This window comes from Pleurodeles waltl, chromosome 12 (genome assembly GCF_031143425.1).
Source record: "Pleurodeles waltl isolate 20211129_DDA chromosome 12, aPleWal1.hap1.20221129, whole genome shotgun sequence".
Classification (NCBI taxonomy): domain Eukaryota; kingdom Metazoa; phylum Chordata; class Amphibia; order Caudata; family Salamandridae; genus Pleurodeles; species Pleurodeles waltl.
In genome coordinates this window covers 279,494,377-279,506,586 of record NC_090451.1, presented here as the reverse complement: position 1 = coordinate 279,506,586, position 12,210 = coordinate 279,494,377, and the positions used below count along the sequence as shown (strand labels likewise).

The 12,210-nt window shown below is 43.0% G+C and overlaps 1 protein-coding gene across 2 annotated transcripts in view; it reads right to left on the bottom strand.

The window, feature by feature from the left end:
• FBXL8 (F-box and leucine rich repeat protein 8) overlaps positions 1 to 12,210 on the bottom strand; it is a 106,056-nt gene that overhangs the window by 67,249 nt on the left and 26,597 nt on the right. The window contains exon 3 of one of the 2 annotated variants that reach the window (XM_069216200.1): positions 6,185 to 8,084. The exons of the other annotated variant lie outside the window; for it this stretch is intronic. Coding sequence (XP_069072301.1) covers positions 7,109 to 8,084 — 976 coding nt within the window. The 3' untranslated portion in view covers positions 6,185 to 7,108. Of the gene's footprint in view, positions 1 to 6,184; positions 8,085 to 12,210 lie in introns of those variants that run through there. 2 annotated transcript variants of the gene reach the window in all.

Genomic DNA, 12,210 nt, shown 5'->3' with positions numbered 1-12,210 from the left:
AGCCACACCCTGTGCCTCTGTAGTTGGGCCATCACAGTTGGGATGCTGTTATTCCTCAGGACAAAGGCATCATGCACCAATCCAGGATACTTGGCAGGGACGTGTGAGATGTACTGGCCCGCCAAGCACACCATTTACACATTCACTGAGTGGAAACTCTTCCGATTCCTGAACACCTGTTCATTCTGGCGGTGGGGGACGAACGCAATAAGTGTACAGTCAATCGCCCCAATATTATTGGGGATATGCCCGATTGCATAGAATCCTGCCTTGACAGTGGCAAAATCTTCCACCTGGGGGAAAACAACGTAGCTGCATGTGTGCCTCACCAGGGCATACACAGCCCTTGCCAGCACGATTGAGAACATTGGCTGTGACATTCCTGCTGCCAAGCCCACTGTCACCTGGAAAGAACCAGTTGCGAGGAAATGGAGCACTGATAGCACTTGCACAAGAGGGGGGATCACAGTGGGATGACGGATGGCTGATATCCTGTCAGGTTCCAACTGGGCACACAGCTCTGTGATTGTGGCCCTGTCCAGTCTATAGGTGAGTATAATGTGCCTGTCCTCCAGCATAGCCAAGTCCACAAGGGGTCTGTACACGTGGGTTTGTTTCCTCCTCCTATTCATCCGCAGCGTTAGGTATCTAAGGGACACAAGAGTGAGTAGGCTGTCACATTTTGAACAATGCAACCACCACCTCAGTGTACATTCAGCATCAATGTGATGGGACAGTGGGAACGGCAAGAAGAAGCAGTTATGGTTTATCTGATCGTTGTCAACCAACATGAAATGGCGACCGCCTGTCCTGTATCTTCGGACTGGTGGAAGTGAGGTAACTCCGCTGACAGGCGTTGTGGCGGAAGGTGGTCTTCCACTGCCGTGCAATTCCTCATTGGCTAATATTGGGCTCTATGTATTACAGAGGCCAGCGGGGATCAGTGCCGGCGGTGTAGCAGTCACATGTCATCCATACTGGTAGGCGGTATAGTTTAAGAGTGCTTGGTCTCAAGAAGCACAAACTCAGTATTTTAAATGTAACACCATGGCTATACCCAATTAAACCCTTTCGTAACATTAGGATAATGAAAGAATGGGGAAAAAATAATAACGCTCTAATCTATATCCTGCAGAAAGCATGCAGTTCTTTGATAACAGTTAATAGTTTACTATTTTATATTAGGATTTTAACTTATAAACTGAAAGTAACAAAAGGGCCTATCTGACAAAAGTAGTAACCCAGTGACCTATTTGCGTTATATGCACTTTGTGATCTGCTTAGTACAAGTTCTTCGCAGGAGGCATATTAACCCCCTGTGCTACCTTAGAACTTCCAATAGAGAAAACTACGATCTTTATCCAGACAGAACGTTAATCATTAGAGTTATCTTGACATTTTTAGTGTTGCCTGAATATTTCTGGAGGTAAGGAACGCTGCAGTAGGTGCTTTTAAAACCAAAATATACTCGCAAACATGGTGCCCCCTCCCAAAGTCAGCACCCGATGCTGTGGCACCGGTCGCACTGCCCTAGAGACGGCCCTGACCGTAGAACCCAGTTGTTCACAAACATAGGCCCTTTTTTTCCAGTGGATGCCGCCTCAATGATCTCATCTCACTTCAGTCAACTTTAGGCTGTCGATTAGATGCACTCAGCAACTATGTTGGCATTGGACATTCCGGCCTGATCAGCAGCCTTGGACTATCACTACCAGAGAGCAATTTTATTGTGCTGCAAAGACGTGGGAAGCTGAACTTGACCTGTGGCTGTTTATCAGAATATCATTAACAAAAATACTGTCTCAGGTGAACAGTGAGGCCTAAATATTTTTTAGTAAAATACCGCTCCATCTTCAACACTCAAATCCTAGATGAAAAGTGGCAGTACACCTGTGCACAAATGAAAGCGATAGGCATGTGTTACCGATACATGTTAACACACTTTAAATGTACACATCAATATTACTACACTCCAGCTCGCCTGCACAGACTCGATCCTGACATATCAGAAACACCCTTTTTATACACCTGGCATGGCCCTGCCCCCAGGGAAGAGGTATTGGAGCGATTACTGAGATAGTGTCTGACGTGACATGGGCCCAGTTAGTTTCTGTTCCCATGTTGGTGCTTGTAAGTGACACACAAACTCCTAAAAGCGCTAAGAAATGATTGAATCTGATGCTGGTGTTAGTGAATAGGCAAGAGGCAATGACATGGTTTATAGGGCAAGTTCCCGTCCAAGGACTGTTGGCTGAAGGATATTGCATTTAGCAACACTATCGGCGAAATTGGGGCAAAATGGTCACAGCTGCATGCGCAAAATAAAATATGTAGGAGTATAAACCTAATCCTTTTATAATGTGAACGAACCTGTAGTTGATGCCTGAGGGGCCTAGGTCAAGCTGAAAACAACTGGATGAGTTAGTGAGCCACGTAATACCTGCTCTCTTCTCCTTCGGGTATTAATGTAAATGTCCCTTTGGAAGGAGGATAAGCAAAGTACCAGGCTGGCACGTCAAATATGTGAAAACTGGATGTGTATAATGTAGTAATGTTGAAAAAGAAAATTAAAAAGTACATATCTCTCCTTTGGGTATAGATGCTCCGTCATTACCTCCTGTGGGGGATATTCTGTAAATAGTAGTTAGGACACAACATGTTTCTCAGATGGAGAGAGGAAGCTGCCGCAATCAAAAGTATCAGGTTTTGTCAATGAATGTGACGAAGTTATAGGTGACAGGATTTTTTTTTTTAAAGATACTGAAGGAAACATAATACATTGGGTCTGAAGAGATCATAATTCAATCAACACGTTAGAAAGAGGGTGAACTTGCAGACAAATGGCGAAAGTATGGTGACCCTCAACAGCCACTGCTTGATCGATTATGCCTCGAAAAGCAAAGCCCAGTCCCTGAAAAGCAAAACTAAGAGATAATCACAGACTCCTGGCAATCCTAAGAACACTACGCTCTCACTAGACGTTGGCAGGATGTAGGTGTGGAAGCAGCCAGGACTGTCTGAATCTGGTCACTATCCCCACCCTAAAGTCTGACCATTGAGGTTTATAGTCACTAGAATGAGGAATAATTATGCAGACCCCAGGAATACTAGGTAAAGATATGCATATTTTTCCTGAGCCCAGGGACTATTCTACTGACATTTACCACCTGACCTAAGACGTGTGGATTGGTGTTGTGGGGGATGAAAGGACAAAGCGGTGCCTGGTGCAAGGGGTGGCTGTGACCTGGGTGGGGCAGGAAGCAGTGTTGCCGCCTCTGCTTCTAGTGGGGGAAGTCACCAATGAGGGCCAAGCTGAGCCTTTGTTTGCAACCCTTGCTCCTACCGAGCCTGGGTTTTATCTGATGCGGATCCTGGTCCTGTGTTTTCTGACTTGGTAAGTTTGGGTCAGCAAATAAAGACCACCCATAACATGGAAAAGCGGTAGGCTAGTCAGGGATACTGCTCCGGAATATCGTAATGAGGGCCCAAGATGGCTCAGATGTCAAAATAAGAAGGGGTAAATTCTTATAGTACACATTCGCTTAGAGAGAATGAGGGCCAACTCTTGTTATGCAAAAACTCTGCCTGCCTGAAAAGTAATCCAAAAGTGGAAGGTACCATCTTGGAAAGCCTGACTGATTCAAGTGAGGTTGTAATGCCTTATGAGCCAGGAAAGCCAGAATTACCTGAGAGAAATCTTCCCCAAATGAAGATCAACTGTCATAAGAGGTGACCCAACTTAAACGAGAAGCTGAATACGCTTTATAAAAGGCCAAGGCTACGCATTCAATAACTTCAGTTACCACACACCCATCATCATTTTCGCATTAATAGGTCTCAAAATTACTTTAATCATTCACACTTGTAGGACTGTTGGTTGCTGCATATACCATTATCCGGGCCGGGCAGGCCTTTTATGGCACTGGGCAGTTCCCTGGTGGGCTTGAGCCCTCGGAGGCCGGTTTTGAAGCCTTTGCGCCACTCCTGGTGCCTCTCTCATTTTTCCCAGGTCCCCGAGGTCAAACTGTAGCAGGCACAGAGAGGCTTCAAGAAAGAGAGGGAGGGAAAGGAAGAGAGAAAGTGATCCTAATACACAAGAGAGAAGGGGAGATGGAGAATGGACGAATGTGAAGAAAGAGCTTGCGCAAGGGGATGAAGGGGATGGGAATGGTTTGAGTTATTTTGCCAGGGCTGCTTTTTGTGCCCCAGTCCGGCCATGACTGTTATTTACAGCATCTTTATTACTCCCCTACACAGTACCTAATTCAGATCAGGTCAGTATGAAGTGAATGCACTAAAGAATGTAATCTCATTTTACTACGCGTAGCCTCTTATTCGGGATTTTTGAAGTCACCAAGAATGAATAGATCGAACTGACAAGCCTTGGAGGCAATTTAACTGAATATTTTAGCCACCGGCCACTACAATCACTCACTAGGCCCGAGCCTGGGTGCCATAAAATATATATTAAGAAGAGATTCAGAAAATAGTCCTCCGCTAATTATGCTAGGTGCTAGCGCTCTGTGGACCTTTGATTTTCAATACTGCATTGTAGAGCAAGCACGAAAACCACAGACACACTGTGCAACTATACGTTTTTAAATATAATAATATTTTGCGTGCAGTCATTCTCATTTTACCATTCATAAACACTAGCGTGAGTGAATCCGAGCGAAAGCTTTTACAAACAGTACCCATAAATAATCACAACCATTTACTTTAATGTAAAAAAATTGTAGTTGCAAGATGTGGCATTAAGTGTTGGTCACTGAGAACAGCCTAATACCTCACTTCTAAGCCCTGCTCTGACTTTAGTTTGTAGCTACTGTGGAGGGAAGAAACATAGTTTGTCACCATTGAAAACCAGATGGGTCCAACTAAGCCCTTGCACATCAGCAGACTCCTGCCTTCCCAGACGTCTCACTGAGGAGTGAATGAATTACCCAGCCTGGCTGGCAGACTTCTGAATTTGCATGGATGCGCTGGACACTGTTTCACATTGGGAATCTGCTCAACTACTTAAAGCCACCTTGTAGCTCATTCAACATCACTTGACTGAGGACTTTTATGGTTCTTCCTAAAGGTGCATTCCACAATGTGAAACTGGCATGTTGCCTATTCCCTCATGTTTAGGACTGAGCTTACTGGACCTGCAGAATCCCTGTTTTTCTGCCTGCTGCTGATCTTGGCCTTCATGGAATCTTCCATCCGACACAATGAGCTCTACCTGACAGAAGAGGGGATGAGCACACTCTGCCTCTCACTGTGAGATGCAGCAGGGCTCCTGAAGTTACCTTGATGGCCACAAGTGTTTCCAAAGATCTGCTGAGCACCTTAAACACAGCACCTGCAAAGGAGATAGAATCCCTGACAGACTGTCTGCTAAAAGTACAGTTAAGACATTGGTGACTCTGCAAGCACAACCTCCTCTCCACCATTTTTTAATATCCATTGTATCATCATTGCCATGACCTGTGGTGTCACAATCGAGCTTGATCGTTTCAGACATCTCAGTGGTATGCTCCAAGCCCCCTACCTAGCCCCCGCCTACTCCATGTCACCGGATACAGACTTTTGTGCGCCTCCCCGGTGTCCGTACCACCACCACACTCGAGCTCCAAGACACTGTCCTTTTCCTTGCTGGTACCAGCTTCACTGTAGTTATAATGTGTGGGTTTGCTTCACTGGTATTATGTAGGTTCTCATAGGAATCTGGGTTTTCCAAACACTAGTCACACAGTTAGGAGTTAACAGGTAACTCATTTGTGCAGGACGATGCCAATAAACCCCTTTACTACAGAGTATGTGAAGACCTGTGATCAGTGGGGGTTTGCACACATTGTTTCTCCGTACATTTGCTGCACTGCACTGGTTGTCGTCTATTCCATGTCAGGTGTGTTGTGCGCTTTGAATATCACCAGAGCTTTATGCATATGAATTGACAGCGAGCACTGTATTGTGTGTTTAGGCAGGGGCCCTGGTGGGATTACTGTGTAGGGCTATTGTCGTCTCCTCTGAGTGATTACTGGTTCCTACCAGAGCACCCTGCTCCCTCTGCAGGTTACGGAATTACTGTGTGACTATCAGATGACATCTATTATAGTGTTTTCATTATGGCTTGAGCATTTCTACTAATTTGATTACTGTTTATACTGGAAACATATTTTAGATACACACAGATGTAGCGGGATAGTCAATCTTTCTTGCAACAGTGATGACTGGGTCATAACTGGGCTGTCCTCTGCCTAGGTTCAACACATACCTCTCTGGTGCTAAACCTTGGCTATTCACACCAACAGCACAGGGATTCACGGAGACTTTGGTGAGGCTCACTCTGTTGTAAATGTGGTATCTTCGGCACTGGTCGCTAGTATGTCATGAAAGTATAGGACAGAACAGTTTTGTCATCAACTTGCTAACATTGTGGAAGGCATTCCAACCTAAAGTGCAGCATACCAAAGTACCAGACATTACCAGTAGTGCCACAAATAATAACACTGTGTACTGGTAACATTTTACAGTTTCACGTCGTAGCTTTATATTGTTCTTGCTGTTAAGCCAAGGACGCATTTTATATATTTCAGTCTATATCTCTAACAGCACATCCTAGAGATTGGGTCTATGTAAAAAAAAACATGTTCATAGAATGCGTGCTTTTAAATATGCCATACTGTTTTCATCTACATACATTCTCATGTGATAAGACAAGATGACAAGGTGCTATTGTTAAATTACAGGCCATATAATATTTGTGCAGTAAAAATACCGAAAAAGTCTGACAGCAATTTCCAAGATAACTGTGCGTACCACTCTGTAGTATATTCCATAAATTAAAGTCTTCTTTGTACATTAACCCTTCAGGTAGAATCAACATTTTAATGTTACATTAAGGTATCATGAAAGCATGTGCATATTCATTGGGTATTGTTGTGCTTGGTGGAAATCATGGGTTCCTTTAGGTTCTGCCAGAAGTAACCCGACCGAAATATACTTTTTTACGTCACATCTCTAATGGATAAATATGTGAAAATGGTGTTGGCATAAGCTTAAGGTTTGCTGTTAACGTTTATCCCAGTCTTAAAGAAGCATTACGTTTCATTGAGTGGCTTTAGGCACAAACCAAATTAGCTTTATCTTGGGAGAGATGGGGTTCTTCTGTAACCTCCAAGGTGCATCTTTTCAGTCCAGGACAATTTACCATGAAGGCCTCCCGAACGTCCCTGGTCACCATACAGTTGCAATGGATCTCCTCCAGATTCGGACACTGCACGGACAGCTCTATCAATGATGAGTTCAGCTCGGCTGTCGAGATGGTCTGCAAAACAAGCTTCCTTAAAGTCTGATTATAACTTCTTGCAGCAAACCTGACCTGGTTTGCCATACAATTTAGCGAGTTTAATTCTAAAGTGGAAACAGGGATATTTTTTTTCAGAATGTCGGGATTTTTCCACGCAGGTCTAGTGAAGGACAAAACCAGGTCCACTAACAAAGAAGGATGCCGAGTACTTAGAGCATCCCAACGAGCTTCAGAAATGACAGGGATATACTTGTCCCATCGCTCACAGAAAATATCTAACCGAGTGAGAGGCACTCTCCCAGGCTTCAGCAGTTCCATAAGAACATCATCAGATAAGCTGGCATAAAAGAGACCTAATACAGATAATTTAGGGCAAACCCTAAGCACCTCTTTGATGGTTTCTGGTCTCACATTGCAAACCAGTGTACGGTTGTTGATGAACAAGCTACGAAGGTTTGGATTTCCAATGGCGATCAGCATAACAAGTTCATCATCAAGAGTGATTGGCATTTTCCGAAAATCAATGTGATGAAGGTCAATTTGACTGTCTCGTCCACACACGTTTCTTATGCTTTCCAAGATGTCTTGTCCAGAGTAGAAATAAGGGTTTTCCCCCTTGCATATGATGGTGAGACTCTCCAACCTGTCACTCTCCATGGCCAAGCTGTCCAGGACATGGGCCACATTGTTTCTATTCAATTCCACTGATTGATCAAACAAGATCGTCAGATGTTTAATATGACCCAAAACTTGATACAGCAGGACATTGTCATCAACCGAGTCACAGCTGAAAGAGAGAAAATAATAAACTAATGAAGTAAACCCACCCACATCACAAATCACTACTCATCTGTTGGATTTCTGTTTGTAAGGCATTTAAGGAGAGCGCTGCAGGCCTGAAAAACATAAGCTATCTCAACAGGTTCAGCTAGTTGTCAATTCTTGTATTTTTAGGTAGAGACTACATTAAACAATTATAGTCTGGGAGCATGCCACATATTGAGTAGTTGAAAGCTTGATTCAGTGCTTTTTAAGTGCAACCCGTGTCACTGCCAAGTAATGTTCTCACCGCAGCCACAAACTAATACATACCGCTGCACTGGAAAACTGCAGTGCAGCAGTATTCGCTGCTGCCTTTTGTATATAATCACTTTTTGTGTCCAATTTGTTACAGTCCATAATCATAAAGTGAATCTGTGACATGAGAAAGGCAACACAGATGACCATTTATCTAAAGAAAAAATATTTAGCCATTCCTTTTTTGGCTCAAATATTTCACGTCACTGCCTCATGAAACTGGTTGTCTGTTTCTGATAAACCCCACAGGCACACAAGCGATGGGAGATGCTATCAAGATGAGTACCCTGTAGGTTTAGCTGTGGCTACTTTATTATAAAGGTGGCTTGTGCTAACACAAACATTTTTCGTATAATTCTATTAATTAAGAATTTTACAACTTAATATTAACCTATGCAATATCAATTCATTGTTTTACAACAACCAAGAGTCGCGATACAATTTATAAGTGTAGGTCGTATGCTGACCATATCGCCCAGACATAAACTTGTTTTAGAAAGTGACAGAAAAGATCAGAGATCTGAACGCCTGTATATTCCCTATGTTCTTTATTCATAGCGGTTGACATATGTCTTACACCCACCACTGAAAAAATCTATTCTATTTCTTTGAAGAAAGTTACTCTTTCCAAAGTACCTAGGTAGGAGAATTTAGTAATTACTTCACTGTTAAGTGTTTCTGTAGTAGATTTGAATGCACACTACAGTGGTGCCTCAGTTTTGTTGTAGCATTGTTTGCTGTAGCATGTGGAGACAAAGCTATTGTTCAAGCTGGAACGAAAGACTGTCTCCCTAAGCTTGAGTTTATCAAGTATCCTGTTTGACCACTTTTTGCAGAACCCAAGGACTTGGAAACACCTACCACAACAGATTTCAATGTTGTTGTACGCAAGATCATAATGCCCTTTCAGCACAAGTGGAAAGGCACCAGAACGTGATCTGAGCGGCGTGTGGATCCACATGAGCACCTACTTCAGGTGGGTCAATAATTGAGGGCGAAGCCGAAGTCAGTACCTATCTTAACTTCAAAATGATAGTTCCAGAGACTCGCAAAGGATGAGAGGATTTGCTCAGTCTTCACTGACTGACCTGATACATGAAGAATACAGAGCCTCAAGCTAGAAGTACATTTACAGTGATTTAAAGGAGCAGTTAATTTAAATGTAGTTGCAGACAGTTAGATGAAGGTGGTGAAGAGTAAACAAGCGGGTAAGAGAAGTGTTATGTTGTATTATGTTGATAAAGTGTCTGACATAACAGACAATATAGAGACATATCAGGAGGAGCAGTAGACACTCTTTTCATGAGCCAATAAGGAGACTCTCTAGGAATCATAAAGAACTTTTGGAACAAATCTAGGAAAAAAGTTGGTGAAAAGCAAGCAAACTAGGATGAACCAGCAGCTAAAAGCTATAGAAAGGATGCAGAATTATTATACACATTATTTTTAAATAAATTCATATACAACACTTGACTGATTGTCAGCCAATTCTGTAACAATCAGAAGTGTAGTCGGCCAATACTGGGAAGTCCATCCTGAGGAGACTTTTGTGTTTCAACAGAACAAAACTACTTCAACTAAATCCTTATGTTTGGCTGAGTTTTTTCAGAAAGAATAACACCACCGATAGCCAAAGGTTTCATAGGCATCTGGACAAAAGTATTCCTTGGGTGAATTAGTTGTGCATTCTCCAGCAAGAGTGATTCTGCACTCAATAGTCATAAATCTATCAAGTCATCCCTGTCTGGAGGCAAAATGTGTTTTTCCGTCAGAGCCAGCTGATCTGTGGGTTTGGCGATGTCTGGAACTGCCTTATGTACCTATGAAATTCAGTATGTGAGATAATACTTATTCGGTTTATGCGGTTCAACTGCTTCTTATAAATTTCAGGTCTCTTTGTTTGGGAAGGGGACTGCCAGCTCGTCCACGAACAAGGGGCAGCTAAGAATGTTTCTTAGTGGTCATAGTGTTTGATAGTCTAAGAAGTTGAGCGGGTGTTTTTCAGTCTGTCTTCTATTTTAGTCAGATGTTCCCAGTAAGTGGAGGGAAAACAAAGGAATGCACTGATATATCAGCTGTGTGTGTCGGACGCAAATAATTCTGCCTCAGCTGATTTTAATGCTTAAAAAAGCTTTGCGTACTGGATGTGTTCTCTGCTTTTCCACCTGAGGCAGACTGCTCCAACCTTGCTGTGACCACAACTAAAATGTCATAGCCTAAGCTCCAATTCGGTCCTTTTTAAGTAGTGGTGGGATGGATAACACAGCCAAAGTTCATTCTCAGACAAATCGGACTAACCTCAATTAATTACTATGCCAAGTCTGAACAAGACTTTTCAGACCATCCCCTGGAAGGTCTTATTGGACCCGTTCATTAATCTCATGTAGGTCCTGGAGATACTATTCTTACAATAGCCAGAATAATCCAGAATTCATTTAGAGTGGCAGAACCAAGTGTCAAGCATTGTTGAATGAAGTACAGGAAGAGCTACGCAAAATGATTAAGATCTATTTGGCAGACAGTGGACATGGGTATTTGTAATTTCATAATTTTTCTCAAGTGGGGTGATTATATTTGTAGTCATCCAATCTTTCAAAATAGAACTATTATGGATAATAATCTATCTCCTACATCCATGCAACCCCAGGACGGCAATAAATCTTCAAGGTGTACACTCACATATCCACGTGTCTGTATCTTGGGTTCGGAGTTTCTCATTTATGGAGGGTCCATATCAGTTTATGGTTCTGCTATTCGGGAAAGTATGTGGTCCATGGAGCTTTCCTAATGCACTGGTTCATTACGTGGGCCAGTGTCAGAGTGGAGGTGCTACGTACATCCACATTTGAACCACTTGATGTTTCAGCAGATCTATCTTAAACACTAAGAATATGGCAGACTCCAAAGCAGTTTGGTTTTCTAAAACACCGAGCACTCAGCCATACCAACAATTAGAATGTACAGGCACCTGGTTCTAGACTTGAGGCATCAGTTTCACTGGCTAGATAGCCAGTTATGTGCCCTTGATTTTGGCAACCAATACAGGATGAAGGGCGGATGGAATCCTGACCTGCCCAACCATTGTGGTTTCCAGTGGTCATAGAACTGAAAAGAGCTTGGAGATATTTTTCCAAGTCTACGGACCTGTCCAGTCTGCTCTAGATCATTTCTTTTGTCTGATAGAATGAAGCCCTTTGCCCAATTGTTTATACTTTGCCGTCAGGTCACGTGGAAGAGATGACAGAGGCATTGACCAGTCCCTTCTCAAGGAGTTTGTTTGTTATGATCTCTCTGGATCCCTTGACTGCCAAAGGTACAATAAAGATCAAGGATGTAGAAGCATGTGCCATTTTATTACTGCTGGAGTAGCAGAGAATGGCATGGTACCCTGTGCATTTACAAGTCATGAGCCACTGTGTGGCATCTCTCCCTCTCTGCCTCTCCAATTCACCTCCCTTAATTGTGTCTTCAGATGAGTTGTCTGCTTTGTCTAATGGTCTGGAGGCTGAATGGGTAGCATCTTAGAACTGTGTGCTAAAGGGAGATGTGTGTGGATATCCTGTACATAGGTGTCAAATGTGCAGTGGTTTCTTCTTAGTGCACTCTCTAAGATGCACTTCTCAATTTTTCTGTCCCCTAAAATAGATTAGACGTTTTAAGGAATGGGTCTCTGTTGTATCTCATCCTATCTTATCTTCCAACCCCATTAGCTGCAATTTAGGCATAAAGGGATTTGTTATTTCAAGCACTGACACTCTCTCTCTACATCAACAGCTGGCTTGTAGGATGCTCGTGGACTTTCGGGGTTTACTTTTGTTTTTACAGGCAGCGCCATT